Source organism: Stegodyphus dumicola, chromosome 3 (genome assembly GCF_044657685.1).
Source record: "Stegodyphus dumicola isolate Sdum_Otavi_A_Nest chromosome 3, ASM4465768v1".
In the NCBI taxonomy this organism is placed as follows: domain Eukaryota; kingdom Metazoa; phylum Arthropoda; class Arachnida; order Araneae; family Eresidae; genus Stegodyphus; species Stegodyphus dumicola.
Genome location: NC_140770.1, coordinates 233,014,058 through 233,036,383, shown reverse-complemented (window position 1 = coordinate 233,036,383; position 22,326 = coordinate 233,014,058). Strand labels below are relative to the sequence as shown.

Here is a 22,326-nt window from a genome sequence, read left to right as displayed (position 1 = left end):
TAATTTGTACACAGTTATATAATATAGGAAAGAATAACAAATATTATAATTAATAAAAAATTATTTTAAGAATTCATGTGTATTTTGCAACAATTTAATCTGAAGAATAAGTTCACTTGGCTATGTAAATTAAATCAATATTCAAGACAAAAAGAAGAATGCACTATAAGTAATAGAAAAGTAAACACAATAATGGTGAAGAAATTTAAAATTGCATTAAAAAAATATTCATTGAGAATATAAACTATGTTACTAACTTCAAATTCCCATAAAATATCCATTTAGAACTTCTTTTTTTTTTTTTTTTTTTTTTTTTTTTCCCCTAGTGTGTTCTGTTTTTAAGATCAATACTCTTATCTTGCTAGGCTTCATTTTATCAGATTGTTATCTTCCGCTTCCAAGTTATCAAGAAGGCAACAATAAAATACAGTTGTTTGAAACAGCATCACCAATCACCACAAAAAAATACTTAACATTGAAACAGTCAAAGCCAAACTTAATGGGCTTCATTTTTTATTTGCGAAGGAGTTGCAAGCGAGGGCTAGTATGAAAGGGGCTGAAGTCGATAGGAGAGCATTTGAGGGCATATCTATCCCCCTACCTTTTGTTTTTGTTTACTTTAGTATTTCATCAGGATTCGGGGTGAAACAAAAGATAAATAGCTGCATACTTGATTTATTTTTATAATTGAGCACTTTTAATGAATGATTTAACATGTTTATTATATTCTGAATTACTAACAGTTAACTTCTAAATATTATAATATCAACTGTTGTCACTGTTGTTATTCCACGCCTTTTTAAACTAAGTGAAATCTTCTCTCCCTCCTCTTTTTTGTGTGTGTTTGTTTTAACAGTTTTGTTATACTCTGATGGTTTGTGATACTAATTTTGTCATTGTAAACAACCGTACTAAACAACTTTTCCCTTAGATTGGGCACATTTAATCCATAACCCAATTAATCCACCTCTGGTTAATTGGAAGTCTACTGTACTTACATTACTTGGGAACGTTTTGCCTCATCTGATAAGTTGTCTTTGTCATGAAACAGTCATGTTATAATCAGCAATTATAATCATTATAATGACCATTATATGTTTTAGAATCATTATATGTTTAGAATCATATGTTTAGGATCATTATATGTTTTAGAAATTTAAATCATATTTCATTTAGGTTTAACATATTTAACATTCTGCAGTATGTTTATGTAATAAAAATAATTTGAGTTACTTTCATGCCTGAAAATATTTTCCTGTTCTAGATTATGGTGCAATTGGTCCACGATATTCAAATCTTGTCCTACAAGCTCTCTTGGTTTTACTTAAGAAAGAGCCACCTAAGGTAATTTTTAATTCCTTATAGTTATGTGAATTGAAAATTGAAGATTAAATATTATTTATAATTCTTAAAGTTTTAATCATTAAAATACACTTAAGCTGCAAAAATAGGGCTGTGTTAGAGCAGACACTTTTCCATAATAAGTATTTCAGTTCTGTTTTCTAAATATTGACTACTGAATTATGATGAAATACTGCATATAGGAAACACTTGTTACTGTTAATTTCTTAATTAGAAAATTTTAGTCTATGTAATAAATTAGTCTCTTTTTAAAAAGTAAAGATTGCTGCTGTAGTTGAATGTATGAATGAAAATATTTGTTATTAAAAAATCGTGAGCAGAAAAAAAAAATAATTTGAATATGCAACTCACGTTTTCGGCCTCGAAAACCGGATCATCAACACTGGTACATCAAGACAACGTCTGAAAATAAATATTAAAAAAGAAAGCACCAAAGAAAGAAGAAGGGAGGAAAAGAAATGCAGAGGAACTGCACAGTTCTAAGTTGAAATAGTCTAGGGATTCGTATGATCAGCTGCTGTGGTTGTACAGCCAGGACTTTCATGTTGTCCTAATTTTTCCGCCTGGTACTTCTTCGCTTTTTCTTGCTGTTATATAGTATGGACCGAAGAACTTTGGTCTTAACTTTAGACCACCTCCATATTATGCTCATTGTATGGCTAATAGATCATTCATGTTGTATACCTGTGCCTTTTTTCTCTTCTTCTTTTACATTTTTCCGTTCTCTTCCTGAATTTTTAGAAAGTTTTCCCTTGCTTCTTCTCTAATATTTTCTTAGTCTTTCATCAGAATATTGGTTTCTTATTCTTCGAGAATTTCAGTAAATTTTAAGTCGTAGCAATTTCTCATTTTAACCCTTTGACTACCAATGAGATATATATGTCCCACTAAAAGTTTAAAAATTACTGCTGGGTTAAAAGTACTTAGAAAGTCACTGTAGTGCATCCCATTCATAGAATTGAACCAGTAGTGCATGTTTCATCTTTTGTTATCCAGTTGGTGCTAAATATTTTCCTGCCAAAGGCCATTAAAACATTTTTTAATTAAAAATTAAAGGTTTAACACCAGTGAGGAGCTCAAAAAGTGCGATCTGTGAGCTTCTGTTCTTAGTGATGTTCAAGATCCGTTGTACGTACATATTTGTACCATTAGGTGGTATTTTCTATGGACAGTTTGAATAGGACTGGAATCAAAATCAGATTAATTCTTTCCACTTGCTCATTCTCTCTAGGAATTCCGGTAGTTGTAAATATATTCTGGATCGTTTCTTGCACACACTAGTCTTCAATCTTTAGATACAAAAGTCATATCTTTATTGGTTATTGTTCTAGAGGGATTGCCGAAAGTTAATTGTTACAGTTTCAGCTTTTGCAAGGCTGATGTTGACTTCACTGAGTAGAACCATACGAACTTTGTAAATGCACTGACAATGGTTCAGAGATGAATGTAGTTCTTAATTTTTTATGATAATGGTTCTATAAAATCGGTGTGAAAAGTGATGAAAGGAATACTAGCTTTTGTTTATGGGCTTCAGCAGACCTTCACCCATTTTTTCTGGGGGGTCACACAAAGTGCACTCTATATAATTTGTGATGACTTCTGTGGTTAGGAATATAAAAGTCATTCTTCATCAGATCTGTTTTAGACACTGTGAATTGTCCCTTGTTATGGATACTAATGATTTCTAGCTCCATTGCTTTAGGTACCACAAGTAACTCGTGATCACTGTTAAACTTGTATAATATGCCATTTTTTACTGTGTACTCTCTCTCAGTCCTTCCTCGACTAAAGATTTTAATAACTGGGAGGCACTCATCACTTTATGCAGTTGCAGTTTTAGCAGTAACTTCTCCCTGAGAATAGGTAACCATCATGGCAGCTTTTCTACTCAAAGCATCAACATGTGTCATTTGGTTCCCAGATCTGTGAGCAATTTCAAAGTTAAATTCTTCTAGAAGTAATGCCATCTTGCCCCTGTAGAAGTTAAATCTTGCTTGAATGTAGTCTTCTGAAAGGCATCACATTCAGACCTTGGATCACAAAAGGTAATTTCTGAATTTCTTTAGAACTTCCACTATAGCTCAAACTTCAAGCTCATAACTAGATAGTTTTGCATGTTGGAGTTATAGTTTTTCTTGTTGGAGATTAGTTTTTTATTCATGAAGTGAATGGGGTGTAACTGTCCATCATCAGACTTTTGTAGCAAAACACTGCCGAAACCATGATTCCTTGCATGTGTATGCAATTTTAGTGGTGCTGTGTATGTTTGAAAATATGAAGAACAAGGCTTTTTCTTCATATTTTCAAATAAAATTTCTTTCAATTTGTTAAATGCTTTTTTTTTTTTTTTTTTTTTTTTTTTTTTTTTTTTTTTTGCTCAGGTCCAAATTTGAATTCTACCCTATTACAAAGAATGCTGGCAATAAATTTTCTAAAATATCCCAAATAAACTCTGAATTTGCTTAAGCTTTTTGTCCTCCAGGAAATTTTTTCACTGTTTTTTTTCTCCCCCCCCCAGAAGAGGGGTGAATTGTACCATTCTGAATAATGTACCTGAGAAATTCTGTTTTTAAAAATTCTCATTTTCTAAAACTAATCTCCAAATTGTATTCGTTGGCCACTTCTAAAACATGTTTTAACTTTTCTAAACCTTCTTTCTTGTCATGTGCTGGAAAAATGAAATCATCCATATAAATAACAATGGTGTCGTCCGAAATTAAGTCTCTGAACACATTATAAAGAAACCTTTGGAACACATTTGGTGATGTACACAAACTGGAAAGCTCTTTTAAGAATTTGTAGAGACCTGCAAGTGTTATGAGCACCAAATATTTAGTGCAGGTTTCCTACATGGGAACATGGAAAAAAATCATTTTTTAAGTCTTAATTTTGAAAAAAACCTTTGTTTCACCCAAATGATCCAAAACCTCTTCTACTTGTGTCATCTGAAAACAATCCCTAATCATACTACAGAAATAATATAAGTGGTCAGTATTATTTTATAAAAACATACTAGAAATATTTAAAGTATAATATTATTATGAGAAATATAATTACTTCTAAAAAGCCTATGGCTAAAAGTTACCATTGGTGATGGTTTAATAGAAACACATAATGAAAATTACACAACTAAAATAAAATAAACAAGTTATAATCTAGCCAGTTGAACAACTTCAGATTTGACTTTTTCTGTGGTGTTCTAAAGTGCTTATATTAACTAACATAAGGGACTCTTACAAAAAACACTCCTTTCCTTCTCAATGTTCAAAAGTCACTCTTTTTCTATTATAACAAATGATCAAAGATTATATCCCTACACTTTTTTCTGAAACCTTATACTAGCAAATATTATACTGAAAAATATTTGAAACTGTTTTGAAAACAAAAACTAGAAAAACTAGAGAAATGGAAGCAATTCAGAACGTAACTTAAATTTTAGAATTTAAAATAAATAAATAAATAAACAATTTTTATTACTTAAATTTGAAAGGCACACTATTCACATATTTTTCTATATAACCTCCATATAAATTAGACACTTATAACAGTACACGAGCTTGTTAATTCCATCGTCATAGAATGTTGCCGCCTGAGACTTCAAACCTACATAAACACCTGCATGCAGTTCCTTGTCATCATCGAAGTGCTGCGTTGCAAGCCAGGTCTTCATGTGTGGAAACAAGTGCTAGGAGCAATGTCTAGACTATATGCTGACTGACCAAATAACTACCATCCAAGAGCTGCTGTAGAGTTTGAATGGCTGTTTGGGGGCATGCATTGTCATGAATGATGAAAAACTTTGGAACTCAACTTTCCTCGATGCTTGTTTTTTATCGCTACTCTCAATTTCTTTAAATGTTTCACAATATCTCTCGCTATTAATCATTTTGCCACATTCAAGGTAATCCACCACAAGTGCACCTTCCCTGCCCCAGAAAACAGTTACGATGTTCTTTCTTGATTGACAGTATTTGCAAACATTTCCTTGTTTAAGAAATCATAAATTTTACCCAGGTCTCATCTCCTGTTGCAACATGATCAAGAAGTGATTCACCATGTTCGTGGTACGCCTCAAGAAATGACAAAGCTGATGCCATGCACTGCTTCTTGTGGTCATCTGACAAGATTTTTGGTACCCATCTGGCACAAAACTTGTGATAGCCTAGATCTTGCATCACAACACCAAACAACAAAGTTCGGGAAATATGAGGAAATTCTAGTGAGAGCTCCGAAATTGTGAAATTATGTTTAGCTATGTTTCTCACATATACAGAGTACCCAAAAGCATGTGCTCATTTTTTAATAAAAATTGCACAGTTAATTTAGTAAAACACTTTATGACTTAGATCTGAGTAGATGTGGAAAGGAATGGCGTGAGATATATAGAAAAAAATCGTATCTAGAAGGGGATGCCCATATATACAAGAAAATCAACCATTGGTCTTAATCTGTTATGAATATGTGAATAATTTATGCACACAGACAACAATCTTATGCAGATGGAGTTTAAAATTGTTTTTCAAAATTCCCCCAACTGATTTTGGTCCTGAACATAATGTTCGATGAACCAAATAGGGGACTACAGAAAAATGCTGCTCTCTCTGTTGCCTAATTATCTGGTGTTCTCACTGTACATTCAGCACTTAATGATGTTTCGAAGTTACAGAGTCCGAAGTTTGAAACTTGTGTGTTGGAACTTCTCCATCCTGCTCCACATCTAATTGCAAATGAAGTTGCTTCTGAACAACAACCAATGAATCCCCATCTCTAAGGCACATCATATGTGAACACATGATTGTCTACAGACCCCCAGTCAATGAAATACATGTAAAATAAATGTTTGCAGCAACAGTAATATAGTATATTGTTGCGTGCGTACGGGTTCGTTACGAAATGAGTGCACAAGTCTGATGAAAAATGAAGAAAATTTATTATTATCACAAAAAATATGATTAAATGTCCTCAAATATTCTTGCAGTATCACAATATATCACAGTAGGATCTTCTAATTACTCAAACGTTCAAGAGAACTTAATTCAAAACACCTAAAGACAGCTAATCCGCGAATTCGCTACTGTCAACAAGAGCAGTTTACTAAACAACAACAAACTAAGTAACTACTACAAACTGAGAGGTTTTCCTCCTTTTATAAGATTTAAAAATCGTGCGCAAGAATTTTCTAGTACTTTTTCGAAATCAAAAAGAGATTTTTATTAAATGTTACATGCACACGCTCTTGTATTTTCAATTTTCCGGCTTAGCTTTCTTTTAATATTCGTCACGCGCTGCACTGCGCAGGAAATAAAACCATTTAATTTACAATTCAACTAACATAAGCTATTTAAATACCAAATCCGTAACACCGCCCCCTTCCCAAGGACTGCACATCCCGGGCAGTACAATCCCTGGACAGGAAGCCAAACTTACAACTAAGACATAAATGCAGTAATAAAAATTACATTTCAATAACAAACAACATGAACAATAAATGCAATAACTAAAACAAATCAAATGTTATCAAATACTAAATACAAAATACAAAACAAATACTAAATACACATTTAGAATCAAAAAGGACCATGGTCTTACACTATTTACAATTATTTACACTACATACTGTGGCCATAGTAATGAGCTAACTGTCGTAATGAACGACTTTAGGTTTAGAGTTCGAAGACTTACGAATCCAAACTACGACGCCATTCAGCCTGTTGTTTAGGACCGTGTACGGACCATCCCAAGGTGACTAATTTCAGACAAAGTCCTTTCCGTCGAGTCGGATTCCACAACCACACCTTGTCTCCTTCGTGGAATTGATGTTCCGTAGCTCTTGTGTCGTATCGGGTCTTCATCTTCTCAGTCGCCAAGTTGACTCGCTCTTGTGCAATGTTGTGCATCACTTCAAACCGGGCCTGGAGATTGTGAATATATTCCTCAAGTGATGGGTGACCAAACAAAAGATCACAAGGCAGACGAAAGTCACGACCGAAGAGTACCTGTGATGGGGAATCGCCGGTAGTCTCATGGACAGCACTGCAGTAAGCCAGTAGAAACAGTGGTAATTTCTTGTCCCAACCCTGTTGGTTTCTGGAAACCACTAATGAGAGGTTATTAAGGATGGTTCGATTCAACCTCTCTACCATGCCGTCCGACTGGGGATATAATGGCGTCGTTTGGGTTTTGTCAATGCCGAGTAGTTTGCAGAGTTCTTTGATTACTGCTGACATAAAATTCCTTCCTTGATCAGAGGCACTCCAAACCTGGAAATCCAGTGCTGTATCATCACCTCAGCTATTGTAACAGCCTCTTGATCAAAAATAGGGTACGCTTCATGCCACTTGATGAAGTAATCAATGACAACAAGTATGTATTTGTTGCCATCAGCAGTTCGTGGCAGAGGTCCCAAGATGTCAAAGGCGATACGTTCAAAAGGCGCCCTTACGTTGTAATGTTGCTGCTTGCCTCGGCTGCGTCTCTTCGGTCCTTTCTGACCTGCACAGGCATCAGAAGATTGGCACCACTTTTGCACGTCATCCTTTGCATTATTCCAGTAAAAGCGCTGACGAACTCTCTGCAAGGTCTTCATTATTTCGAAGTGACCTCCTGTAGGACTGTTATGTAGTTCTTTGAGGACATCAGGAATCCGGGATCTTGGAAGTATCAGTTGCCATCGGAACGTCTTCCCATCATTCGATTCGAATTTCCGGTATAGACGCCGTTTCGAATGTGAAGTGAATCCCAGAGTGCCCAGAATTGTATTGTTGTAGGACTACAGATAGAAATGTTTTGCCGGGTAGGTTTTCTGTTTGATGAGTCCATTAAATCAGTTATGGGTTTAATGTTGCGGTCTTCCAGCTGGTCTTTCCGGACTTCATCATCACTCCACGGGTCTCGAACAGCCGATGTTGATGTTATAGTTTGTCTTGCGACCGGAGTCAGCAGCTCGTATTTCGCTTCCACCCTGGAACAATATCAGCAGCATTCTGGGCAAGGTCTTCTAGACAGTGCGTCGGCGTTCCCGTGTGATGATTCCTTACGATGACAGATAGTGATGTCATATTCTTGGAGTCTCTGTATCCACCTGGCTAGTTGACCCTCAGGATTCTTGAAATTTAAAAGCCAGGCCAATGAGGCATGGTCCGTGAGGAGGAGGAATTTTCTGCCGTATAGATAGTGATGGAAACTGGATGGATGATAGTCTACGGCTTTAACTATGGTGAGCAACTCTTTCTTAGTGACACAGTAATTCCTCTCCGGTTTAGACAGGCACTTGCTCCAGTAAGCTACTACACGTTCTTGGCCGTCTTATTTCTTGGGACAAAACAGCACCGACACTTTCATTGCTCACTTCCGTGTCGAGAATAAATGGTCTGTCGAGCTGAGAATACGTCAGGATTGAAGCAGATGTTAAAGTCTCCTTTAAGTTGTTAAATGCATCCTCGCATTATTTTGTCCACAAGAACTTTTGCTTGCTCTCTGTCAGCTGGTGAAGGGGTCTTGCGATGGAAGAAAAGTCCTTCACGAATCTCCTATAGTAGGTGCCAAAGTCCTAGGAAGCTTTTCAGCTGATGAACATTTTTTTGGGACATTTCCAGGATTTAACTGCTGATACCTTTTCAGGATCCGAGCGCACATCTTCTGCAGGGATGACAAGTCCCAGGTAAGTCACTTCCTTTCGGAACAATTTGCATTTAGCGGGACTCAGCTTCAAATTGGCTTCTTTCAGTTTCTGAAGCACCTTCCTAAGATTTTCTAAATGTTCTTCAAAACTGTTTCCGACGATGATGATGTCGTCCAGGTATATCAGGCAAGCTTCGTAGGAGAGGCCTTTCAAAACAGTCTCCATAAGGCGTTTGAATGTTGCCGCCGCATTGCACAGTCCAAACGGCATCACCTTGAATTGCCAGAGTCCTTGTCCAGTAGTAAATGCCGTCTTTCCTCGGTCATCAGGATGTATTTCTACCTGCCAATACCCACTCTTTAAATCAAGTGTTGAGAACCACTTGCTTCCAGAAAGAGTGTCTAGAATGTTGTCAGTTCTAGGAAGAGGGTAACTGTCTTTCTTCGTGACCTCATTCAACCGGGGATAGTCAACGCAAAATCTTGTTGAGCCGTCTTTCTTTCTGATAAGAATGATGGGAGATGCCCATGGACTTGCTAAAGGCTTGATGACATTGCCTTCTTCCATATCCTTTAAAAGTGTTCGTACCTCTTCCTGTTTAGCAATCGGTAGACGTATCGGATATTGCTTTATCGGGGAATGGTCGCCGGTATCAATTCTATGTTGTGTGAAACTAGTTTGACCCACGTCAGAAGATGAGCAGGAGAAAACAACTTGAAGATCTTTAATGATGCGATCGGGAGCATTCTTCTCTTCATCGTTTAATTGCGCTTTGTGTAATAACTCTGATGTAATGCTCTCTGAGGACACTTCTGGGATGTTACTCTTTCTTTACTCAATGGTGGTTACTGGATTACATGCTGCAACCACTTCACCTTTCTTAATAACTCTCGCCTTTACAGTTACATTGGCGACTCTAACCGGAATAACCGTTCTGGATAGGTCGACGAGTGTTGAGGCTACTAGTTCTCCTTTTGGGCTGTTACAGTTATTGGGATATTCTATGATGCCGTAGCGGAAATTTCTATTTTCGGCTATGGATCCAGGAAGTAAAAACTTGGTTCTTCCGGGTATTGTGACATCATCTTGAGCTATAATTTTGTGGATAGATTTAACTTCTTCATCATTAACTCCAAATAACGCTATGTCCTCAGATGTAGAATGCAATTCGTTTTTTTTAAAGTCCAAGGAAAAATTGTATTTCCTTAGAAAGTCCAATCCGAGTATGCAAGAATCAGTGATCTCTGCTACATATGCCGTGTGATGGTAAGCGGCACTTCCAAGTGTGATGTTTACATTTATTTTTCCATCGATGTCGATCTTCTCATTGGAAACAGTCTGGAGGGTAACGCAGGGTGGCGTCCAGATAAGTTTGCTTCCCAGTTGTTGAGCGAAATCCTTTCAGATGATAGTAACGTTGGCTCCTGTATCTATCGTCATATTGCAGGGAACTCCATTAATATGTCCTATTATGAAAAATCCATTACTGCCGCCTCTCACTGCAGAAATCTGAAGCGCTTTAAACTGGGGCTTTTCATTATCTGGCAACCTCCGCCCCTTGAGATGGCCACTAATTAGTTTCCCTACTGTTTGTTAGGAACGGTCTTAATATCCGTACCCTGGGGTGTTCTGCAGTTCCGTCGTATGTGTCCTTCAGCACCACAGTTGCAGCACTTAATGGTCGGTTTCTTCTCACCAATATTCCGTCTCAAGGCATTCAGTTGTCTAGTTAAATCGTCTAGACAAGCGGTGACTTGATCCCCTGGCTCCTGGACTTGAGCAGCTCTCTACGGTAGCGGTCTCGACGAGTGGCTTGCTGGGCTGCCTTGAATTTCATGGCGTACACTAAAGTGCTTTTCAAATCTTTAACATCCGCCATTCGTAGTGCTTTTTGTATTTCAGGGTCCCGGATGCCATTGATGAAATATTGCAGCGACAGAATTTCTCTTGTTTCTGTCGGGCACTCCAAAAAGGATGTGATGTGATGTGACAGCCTTTCAACATCCGTGGTGAGCTCCTGAAGTGTTTCAGTGGGCTTCTGCTGACGGGATTTTAGTTGAAACCTGCTGTAGTCTTTTAAACATTTCTCGCCAAAGCACAGCTCCAATGTGCCGGATAGAGCTTCGAAGTCAAGTCTTTGGTTTTCTGGAAGCGTCTGCAGGATATCCGCTGCATCTGCTCTCAAAGAAGCGGCAAAATGACAGGCCTTGGCTTGGGGATCCCATCCATTTGCTTCTGCCACTATAGAAAACTGTGTCTTATATACTTGCCAGGAGGTCTTCCCTTCATATGTCGATAGCTTCAGAGAGGGACGAGCAGGTATGGGTAGAAATTTTAAACCATCCGCCTGCCGTTGCTACGAATTTCTTTAAAGTGTCAACTTCTTTGGCGACGACAGCAGAAATTCTGTCTTCAATTTGTTGTTCAATATGTCCTTGGACGGCAGAAACTCTTTCTTCAATTTGTTGTTAGAAGGCTGAAACTCTTCCTTCGACTCGTTGCTCCACAGCCGACACTCTATCTTCTATTTCATCTTTGACAGAAGAAACCTTTTCTTCAATTTGCCCGACTTTATTTTCAACAGCTCCTATTCTGTCTTCCATAGCCTCAAATTTACTTTCTATTACGCAGGTTATTTCTCTTTTAATTTCGTCTTGACCTGCTTCAATCTTTTCTTGTACAGCTTTTGTGTCTTCTTTAAAAGTTACTTTACCATCTTCCAACTTTTCGTGAACGGCTTCCATTTCCTTTTTAACAGATTCTCCTAACTTTTCCTGACCAGATTTCATCTCATCTTTCATTTCTTCTTGTCCCGCTTTCATTTCTTGCTGGCCCGTTTTCATTTCCTCTTTAAATGCAGCAAAGGCTGATATCAGCTGTCTTAACTGCTCTTCCATCGCTCTTGTGATTGGCATTCAAATCCCACTTCTGACACCAAAAATTGTTCCGTGCATACGGGTTCGTTACGAAATGAATGCACAAGTCCAATGAAAAATGAAGAAAATTTATTATTATCACAACAGATATGATTAAATGTCCTCAAATAATTGTGCAATATCACTATATATCACAGTAGTATCTTCTAACTACTCAAATGTTCAAGAGAACTTATTTCAAAACAGCTAAAGAAAGCTAATCCGCAAATTCGCTACAGTCAACAAGAGCAGTTTGCTAAACAAACTTTTAAAACAACAACAAACTAAGTAACTACTACGAACTGAGAGGTTTTCCTCCTTTTATAAGATTTCAAAATCGCGCGCAAGAATTTTCTAGTACTCTCTCGAAATCAAAAAGAGACATTTATTAAATGTTACATTCACATGCTCTTGTATTTTCAATTTTCTGGCTTAGCTTTCTTTTAATATTCATCACACGCTGCACTGCGTGGGAAATAAAACCATTTAATTTACTATTCAAGTAACATAAGCTATTTAAATACCAAATCCGTAACAATATAAATGTTCGCATGAACATATTTCAAAAATGAGTACACTGGCCTATGTCTTCTTATGCATTATGTATATACTGTCAAAAGTCGTTAATCGGGACTTCAGTGGTTCCGGATTATAGATCATCAGTTTAAATCTGGTAAGATGGCAGGCAGAAATTAAATATAAATTAAAATAAAAAATATGAAATCGTAATTTATGAAATAAAGAGCAATTATGATCTAAAGGGTATCCAAATTTATTTTTAAAAAAAAGCCTAATATTTATTTGTTTACTTTATTAAACATTTCTTTCAATGTAAGTTGTTTAAGTTGCTTTGTTTTATGTGATAATACTTTCTCTTTAATTCTATAAACAGACATAATTTCTTGTTTAGTTACAAAGTTCCGCTGTTCAAGTGCTATAATTGCTGTGTCGAGAAACCGACTAATTTGTCAATCGAAATTTTTTCATTTTTAATAACTTCTGTGTCACTTTCTTCACTATCGGAAGTGAATTATAATGACGAGGAATTTGATTTAAATCATATCAAAGACGGAGTACATCGAGATGAATTACTACATTTAGCAAGGAAATATAAGCCAAATAAAGTAAAAACATCTGTCCTGAAGATAAGGATAGTGCTGACAGATCAACTTCCAATTCATTTCACGCTGCAACGTCCCCCCCCCCCTGTTAAATTGATAAACAGATTTTGGAATGGATAGAGAAACAAAGAATATGCCTTTATCCATTTTTTGCAGCAATTCCACTTTTTGTTTGATGGACATCGAAACATACTTTCACTTTGTAGATCATTTAGCAACTCCAGCATCGAAAATTCTATTTGACATAATCAAAAGTTCAAGCTTACTTTTATAAAATTGCTCTAAGAGTCTGCAAGAAATAATAAGCCGGATCCAATTCGAAGATTAAGGAACAACGCAATCTGCAACATTAACTGAAATAGATAATTAGATAATTTTAACTTATACCATCCGTTATACATTAAACGCGCATGCGCGTTTAATGCGTCTAAGCGACGTATGCGCAGGAAGTTTGTAGTTTGTAGCTTTATCATGGGTGTCTGAATTAACTGATGCAAAAGCAAAGTTTAAAGTTGTAAAAAACATTTAGCAGAAGTAGCAATAGAAGCTTCTTAAGGTTATGTACAATGCAGACTTTGAAGACAAAAGTTTTAAACTTAACCAATTTATTAACAATATATATAAAAATAAAAACACAGTGAATAAATTTAATCAATATCAGAAACTTAAAGAGTGTAACATAATCATTATAAAAAAAATTACACTTAGTTGATCATTCATTAACCCCAAGGGTTTTTCCTTTAAAGAATATTACACTATTAAAGACACAGTAAATATTTTACCTGATCTTTAAATACTGGCATTCAATACTCGAAAAACATATCACTGAACAGAAACTACACGGTTATTATGAAATTCACTTCACTATCAATAAGTCCATGCTTTATGGTCAAGAAGGCACCTGAAAAATTAAACTAAATCCTTGAGAGCACTTAAACCGGCAAAAAAGCCGCTCATTGTAGTTAACACGAGAAATCACAGCTTGGAAAAACACTTATGTTGAAGACACCGCCTTCATGAAAACAGGATGCCGCCCACGGCTGTCGCTCACATCATTGCCACTTTTCAGAATCCAGAAAAAGTCATCTTTCAGAACGGAATCATGGCACTAATCTCTGGCTGGCATGCATCGCAATATCGTCTTCCAATGGGGGCTGGAACGGCACACCACGGAGCAATGAAACAGGAACCAGAAAGGCTAAACCTTAGACTCTATAATTGACCGAGGTATTGCAAAGAGCAACGTTGCCAGTTCCAGAATTAAAGCCCAAGGGCACTTGATATAAAGAAATCCAGATGTGGAGAAAATCTCAGATGAGAAAAGGAGAAGAAGAGAAGTACCAAAAGGAGCAAGACAATCCAGTCGGACGAGTTCGCAAAACGTGACGAGCGATCATAGCTTTCAAGGAGGAGCCAAGACAATGCAAATCAATGACAACAATATGAGAAGATACACTACAGCAATAGTTGCAATGACAAATTCAAATACAACTAAGCAACCTCAATCAATAGTGCTAAATACAACACTATACAACACAATTTTAACACAACCATTCAACACAGTACACTGAGCGCCGCCTGAGATAACCACTGACCTGACTTTGTTGTAAAAGTCTTACAGTGTTAGTAGTCATCCTGGCAGAAGGAAAAATTTCCTCCGTGTGAGAATATACATATAAATATTACATGGGCATACAAGGCCTGTGAATAAGCATAGATATGTTGATTACAATCATTGTCTTGTACAAGTTACATATGATAGATACATAAAATCATGACAGCTATGTGTACATTTAGACATTATATGAATTCATATTTACAATACTTTTACTGAGATAATCAAAATTAAACTTGTAATTCATTTACACATTGACTGGATTTTCAATATCATTTAAACTGCTTTACAATATTATTTTTATCAAGTACATATAAACTGGATAGTAATATGCTTACATTACAATAGTTTTGCTCTTACAGTCCTGTTATTATTCTATGGGGTGAGCTATTTTCCTAGTGTTGATGTTCAGTTGTTGTAGTATTTTGAATTGCTATTAAAATTATGCTGCGAAGATACAATTCTCAAGAGAGGGGGAGAATTTCTTAGAATCTTGCTGAGCAAAGCCTGATTACCTCCTCTATTTTAGTTTTCGTCTGCTTGTTGCCGCGGGTATTCTCCGCCCATTGCGGCCAGTATTCACTGCTTGGCATTTTTATATGCAGTTTATCGGTTTGTGGGCAGTTGAAGAGGAAGTGATCTGCATCACCTACCGCACCACATTCACACAAATCTGATGCTCGTATGCCGAATCTCTTAAGGTAATGTGGGAAGGGACCATGGCCAGTGTAGAATTGAGTTTGTGCTCCGCTGTATGTATTAACTGAGCACGTGACTTTTGGAAAGAACTTGTAGGTTCTCCTCCCTTTGCTTTCCTTTTCTCATCTTTTCTGCCATTCTTGAAAAAGGCTATTGAGCGTGGTTTTTTTTAAATAGGACTGCGGAACACTTACTGCGTTTTCCAATCTACTGGAGTCATTGGCAGCCGATTTCGCAAGCAGGTCTGCCGCTTCATTGCCAGTAATACCCACATGAGCTGGAACCCAGATCAGGATAGGTCTGTCATCTGGTGGGATACTTAGAAGAATTTTCTGAATATCTTGCACCAAAGGACTCCTTGTCTTGTGCCCTCGGATGGACTCCAAACTTGAGGCAGAGTCGCTATATATGCTGACCTTTAATCCTAATTGATATTTTGCCAAATTGATGGCTGCTTTTAATGCAAGAAGCTCTGCCTGAAAGATGGTATTTTTGTCTGCCAGTCGTCTTTCCCAAGTTTTAACCATTTCTCCTTCTTGGAGTACACAGTAGGCGCAGCCTGTGCCTTTTTCCATCTTTGAGCCATCTGTATAAATGGCAAATGCCTTCTCATTTGGCGGCGTGTATTGCATGTATATTGTGTGCGATAAATCAGTATCTGCAGGGTGTCCAAGCATGATCGGCTTGCGCTTCTCATAGTCTGTATGGTAGAATGTCTTTTGCCACAGAGAGACGTTATTTTCTAGGCGCAATGTCCTTACTAATAGTGATTCTCTCTCTACTAGAAGGTCCAGTGGAGGGATACCCGCCAGCACTTGCAGTGCCGCAGTTGGGGATGTTCTATAACCTTTGCGTATGATCAAAAGTTGCATTCTTTGTATGGTGAGAAGCTGTCTTCTCATATGGGCAGTAAGCTTCCTTCCCCATATGGCAGCCCCATATAATATGATCTTTTCTGAGATTGTTCTGTACCAGCTTTTGAGCATAGTGATTGGAGTGCCCCAATGAGGTCCTGATGTTCTAACCATGGAATTACTAATTTGATTTATTTTCTGCTTAAGCTCTTTAATATGCGGTACCCAGGAAAGCCTATTGTTAAATATAATACCTAGATATTTAAGGTCAGTGACCTTTTTTATAGAGACTCCATTTAGCTTAATATTGGGAATCCTATTTCGCGCTCCATGCTTACATATAAACAGTTGTTTAGTTTTATCTGCTGAGATATTTAATTTGTGCTGATTTGCCCAGCTTGCAAAAGTATTGATTGCATTTTGTGCCTTTAACCTAATGTCCGTGCTACCAGAAATGACCAATAAAAGGTCGTCTGCATACGCCTGGATGCCCACTCCTTGCTGTTGGTCATAAAGCGCAAAGGCTCTGTTCGCTACAATATTCCAAAGTGTAGGTCCCAAGCAGGAACCCTGGGGACAGCCTCTTTCCAACTTGACTTTGAGTACATAATTGTCCGTTGTAACCTGTATCCAACGATCCTGCAAGTAGCTGCGTAAAGATTCAGGATTTCCTTTGGGCATTTGATGATGTCTAAGCATTCGACTACGTCTGGCCACCACAACGAGTCGAATGCCCCTTTGATGTCCAACGAAATAACCAGTGTGTCCATATTGTTGTCTTTGTTCTGCTCTGTGTTGTCTAGCAGTTGTTTTAAGGCATTATCTGTGGACTTCCTTGCGCAGAAGCCATATTGTTTTTCGTTTATAGACTTGTTCCTGCACATGTGGAAATTAAGGCGTTGCAAAATTACTTTTTCTAAAATCTTACTGATTGAAGGCAGTAAGCTTATGGGCCTATAAGATGCCGGGTCTGACGGATCTTTGCCCTGCTTGTGGAAGAGTGCAATTTCGGCTAGTTTCATGCTTCTAGGGAAGTGACCGAGTCGCCAGCAGGCTCTGCATAATTTTGGAAACAAACCTGGGAATTCTTTGTGAATTTCTTTAACAATGATATTATCTATACCATCGGGACCTGGTGCTTTTTTGTCTGCTAAGGCTTTGATGATATTATGAACTTCGTGGTCTGTAGGAAGAGTAATATCTCTGTTGCTGCTTTTCCAGCTTTTCCTAATAAACTTCTGCCTTATTTCTCTGTGAGTTACTAAATCAAATTCCATCTGGTCCTTAACAAAGATTGTTTCTAGGATAGTGTTTAGAGCTTCTGTTTTGCTTTTTGCATCTTGTTTTACTTTAGCGGTAAGTTGTAGGGGTTGAAAAACCTTATTTGTGGCTATTTTCTGTAATGTGCCATAGGTTGCTTGCACGTTACTGCAGTGCTTATGCCATGACTCTTGTTTCGCTGCCTTGATTTGCTTTTTGTATTGCGCTAGCTCCTTCCTGTAGTGTACCAACTTTAATATTTTCTGTTCTTCATCATTCTCCGCTTGCACCTGCCTTCTTAGGGCTCGTATTTTGCTTCTTCTTTGCTTGAGGTGGTTGCTCCACCACGATGTAAATGTTTTCGGCTTAATAGCTTTAAGTTTGTAGGAAGCTCTTGCTGCCTGAGTTAATTTAGTTATGATGAAGTCATATGTAGAATCCAGCTCCTCCGGGGAGTCGCAGTTATCCAGTTGTTCCAAGATTTCACTCACTCACCCATGGCCTGACGTAAAACTTTAAAGTAGTGTGCCCTCCGTAGCAGGTCTTGAAACGTCTTTTTGTTAGGTACGTGAGTCTACTATTGATCTCATATTGAATTATACGATGGTCACTCAGAGAGGGTATGTCCATTATATCCCAGTTGTTTATGTACGCTGACATTGATGATGAGACAAATGTGACATCTGGCCAGCCTTTTGCTCTTCCATTGTCAAATGTAGGTTGAGAGTCTTCTTTATTTATTACTGTCATTCCATGAGCTATTGCATATTCTAACAATTTCTGCGCTCTGCGATTTTCTGTTTGTGCTCCCCATAAGGGGCTGGTGGCGTTAAAGTCACCAGCCACTATGGTATTCTGGAATGTTCGCAGTACGGCTGGGTTTAATTCCTGTAGCAGGCATTCAATTTGCATGCTTGGGGGAAAGTAAACGCAAGTGATTGTTATTTTCATGTTGGAGGATTCTATTAAGATTGTTACTGTGTAATCTGTCGTATCCAGAAGCAATGGACTTAGAGGGCCGTTATACAAGATGGCTGCCATTCCCGTACTGGAGGCGTAGGATTTACTTGTAGAAGGTTGGCCAAGAAGTTTGCCGTCCCTCAAGTAAGGTTCTTGTAGGAGTGCCAGGTCTGCTGTACTGGAGGACATCACCTCCATGAAATTGAGTATGGCCGCTCTTGCCCTTTGGAGATTGCACTGTAAAATTTTGATGTTAGACCGATCTCTGTTGTAAACTTTCTCTGTTATTGAGTGGACTCCCTGGCTGAGCTCATTCTCGCCAATACTTGTCTATAACATGGACATTTCGATGCACTTGCTGGATGTTGTGTGTCAAAGGTGCTACTCGTCTTCTCGTTCGCGAGGCTGCAGTTGACACAGTTGATGGTAACTGAGTCACACTTTTCTAATAGGTGACCTTCACCACACTTGGAGCAGGCTGTATCCGACTTGCAGTAACGTCTAAAGTGCCCAAATTTTTTACAGTTGTAACACCATATCACTTGGAGATATTCTTTGAAATTGCAGGCGCAAAGTCCAATGTAGATTCTTTTCTTTTCTAATAACTCTTCAGCCTGTTCCGTTGCAACACCCACTAGCCAATGGCAGGTGTTATCCTCCTTTGGGTAGGAACGAATAGGGAATATAAACTCTTTCATGTTACTTGGGAACAAGTTGGAGAAGGCCTCTGTGATATCTGTAGCTGTACTGTTCTGTGGCACTCCAAAGACTATTATGGTACGCCTAGGTGGTCTGGGTACTCTTACACTTAATGAGTGATCTAATTCCGGAATTTCACTGATGGCGGTCCTGAGTTTGTCCAGGTCTGTCTTCTCTCTACATCTGATGAGTAGTTCCTGCGAGCGCGTAGGCCTTACTTGGACGACGTTAATCCCCACTTTATTAGGCTTAATGCTACTCACTAGCTGCTTCTGAACACTTTCAGTAGTGCGACTCGTGTCTTTACTCTTAATAAGGAGAATGTGGTCAGGAAGCTTTGTGGCTGGAAAAACTTGTTTTAGTCTTCTGCGTCTATTAACCACAACGGTAAAGCCTTCGTTTGCTGCTACTTCTTTCTGCTGCTGCCTGTCCTCTACTTCCTGTGCTGGTGAAGTTGCTGCTACTACCACAGTTCCTGCTACAGATGCTGAGGAAACGCAATACACTACATCAACTCAACAACAACCTAAGCAACCTATTTACAACACTACTATATCATCACAATATGAAAAATCTCACAGCATTAGTGTTATAATTCACCAAGAATAATATTCAAGCTACAGAAGAACTTCAATCAAAATCAGATGCATTGGAAGTGTAAACAGCTACCGATTCAGGAGCTAAGTGAAAAAATTGTCGTCTCCTCCCATGAAGGTGTGAGCTGCAAGTGTTTTGACGCTTCTATCTTCGAAGAGAATTTCATAATTAAAGACTTGGGAGTAATTAACAAAGTCACATTGCACAGCTTTGTTGAAGAAGTTTTCATCAGATCTTCTGATGTAATCTGGAATCGTCTCAAGGTTTAAGTCTCTGTGTAAAAGTTTATTGCGGATAAGATAGTGTGAATCAGTAATAATGTGCAGAAATTTGTTTTGCACTTTTTGTAATTGATGCAGTTGAGTTTGAGTGACTGTTTTTCAAGCAGGAGCAGCATAACAAAGTATCGGTCAAATGCAAGTGGTATATATATGTTTTTTGGTACGCAAGCTAAGATTTGAATATTTTCCAATGACCGGGAGAAATCTGCATATTAAGCCCCTGGCTTTGCTCTTGACACTATTAATGTAGTTAGACCATGTGAGCCTTTGGTTCAAAATAATTCCTAAGTATTTGGCTTTTGTGACAAGAGGAACAGCTTTCTGAAAAAGGTAGAGATCTTTAAAAGCAATGTTTTTCTTAGTTTTGCTAAAAGTTAAAGTTGTGACTTGCTAGCATTGATTTTTACGTGCCAATTTGTGCACCAGTCTTCTACAGCAGAGAGGTAATTTTGCATTTTGTCTATTGCATGATTAGCTTGGATGGATTTAATTGCAATCGCCGTATCGTCGACATAACATGCTAACAGAGAGTAATTGTCCAAACCAAGGTGAGGAAAATCTGATATGTAGAAAAGAGATAGCACTGGACCGAGAATACTTCCTTGTGGGGACCCTGGATCTTATAGGTCTTGAATTGGATTTTTCATTTCCTTGATTGACGAAGAAAATGCGGTTCTGAAAAAAAGGAGATCAGAAGAGGCTAAAGCAGAGTGACGCAAGATACTTCTACCTGAAGTAGATATGACGTCATCTCACGGCAATCAATCATCTATCGGCACAACTCAGCTTTCCAGATGACGTAACATCAAGTTTCATTTTTGCATCTTAATTAGGCTGGAACAGTCCGTTCTCAATACAAACAGTGGCAGTGAGAAACGAAATAGAAGTAATTGCTATATTCCTTTAAAATAAGAACTAAACCTTTTGTAAAAGTTAGAATTATTTCAAGGAGGAGAGATGATGCAGAAAAGGGTTACAATAGGTCATATTTTCCAACATTAACGACTTTTGACTGTACACACTTACATCTAAAGAAATAAAAATGAGTGGTTAAGAAAATGGAAGATAAAAAGACAGGGTTCGTATGGTCCTTAAGAGTCCTTAAAGTTTTTGGAATTGATTTTTGGTCCCTTAAAAAGTCCTTAACTTTGGCCAAAATCAGCAGGAGGTCCTTAATTTTAATCATCTGAAATTTCTGTTTGTTTTTATGACTGCCATTTTGAGTGTGAATTAGCATTTTGGAGGAATATTTTTGGTGATTCACTGACATATATGGTTATCTTTTGAATGTGTTCATGGGTTATAATTTGTTTCTATTTCTAATAAAAATGATGGGATACTCGAGTTTCTAAGCAAGAAGTGAAACATAAGCATTTTGAAATTCCTTTTTTTTTAATAAAGAACTCTTAAACAACTTTTCGCTTTTGGGGATGTGAATTCTTTTATTAAACAGCTCTAAATTTGGCGACTTGTCAACATTTTGGCGATTTTAGGATCAGTTTCTGTAGAAAATTTTTAATGCCGAGATCTGACAATTTTTCAACCAGTTTTTTTAAAGCATCATAACATTGATAAATTTCATTAAAATAATGGTAATATATTGAAATTATGTATAAAAAATAACGTTAAAATAACACATTCTATTTTTCGCTGCCATATTATAAAATTTCATTTTGACAACTTATACAATATTATGAATCTGATAAATAAGGCATATTGCTATAAAGCATAATTTACGAAACAGCTCTTAGCAAGAGCAAAATTAGCTATGCAATTAATTAAAAAGTCTTCTTTTTAATTTTTTCATAGTAAGCATTTTTCCCATGCAATTGTCTCGGAATATTCAAAATTCTCAGAATAGGCATCAGTTTTCTCTATAAAATTAATTTTACACTTTTTCCCTCCTTCTTTTTTTTCAAAATATTTCTGACTTTTTGCTGTTACAGAATTGGTAGGGATAATTTTTCTTAAGTATTTTAGACATTGCAGCTTGGAAAGTTTAGAAGGGTTTGAAGTCAAGATTTATAGACCCACGGTTCTAGAAAATTCGAGAAATATGTGACAAAATGAAAAATGTCTCCATGATATTGACATGTAATGGATGTATTTTACAGAAAGTTTGCGATGAATTTCTGACCTTTTGGAGAACGTCTGGAAGAACAATGAAAGCATAATATTTTAATGTTTTACTCCTGATACTAGAATCTTTTTCTTAACGTGTTTATCTTCCCTTTATTTTCTCTACCTTTCACTAGATACAAGCATCAAAAATATCAAAAATGCTTCTAATCTTATCACTGGGCAGGCATTATAGAAAGGGATTTTTTTATTAATAAAGAAAT

The 22,326-nt window shown here is 37.3% G+C and overlaps 1 protein-coding gene across 1 annotated transcript in view; it reads left to right on the top strand.

Annotated features, from left to right (window-relative positions):
• Positions 1-22,326, top strand: part of LOC118189079 (vesicle-fusing ATPase 1-like) — a 103,495-nt gene that overhangs the window by 67,303 nt on the left and 13,866 nt on the right. The window contains exon 18 of the mRNA XM_035359625.2: positions 1,265-1,344. Within this exon, the coding sequence (XP_035215516.1) occupies positions 1,265-1,344 (80 nt within the window). The remainder of the gene's footprint in view (positions 1-1,264; positions 1,345-22,326) is intronic.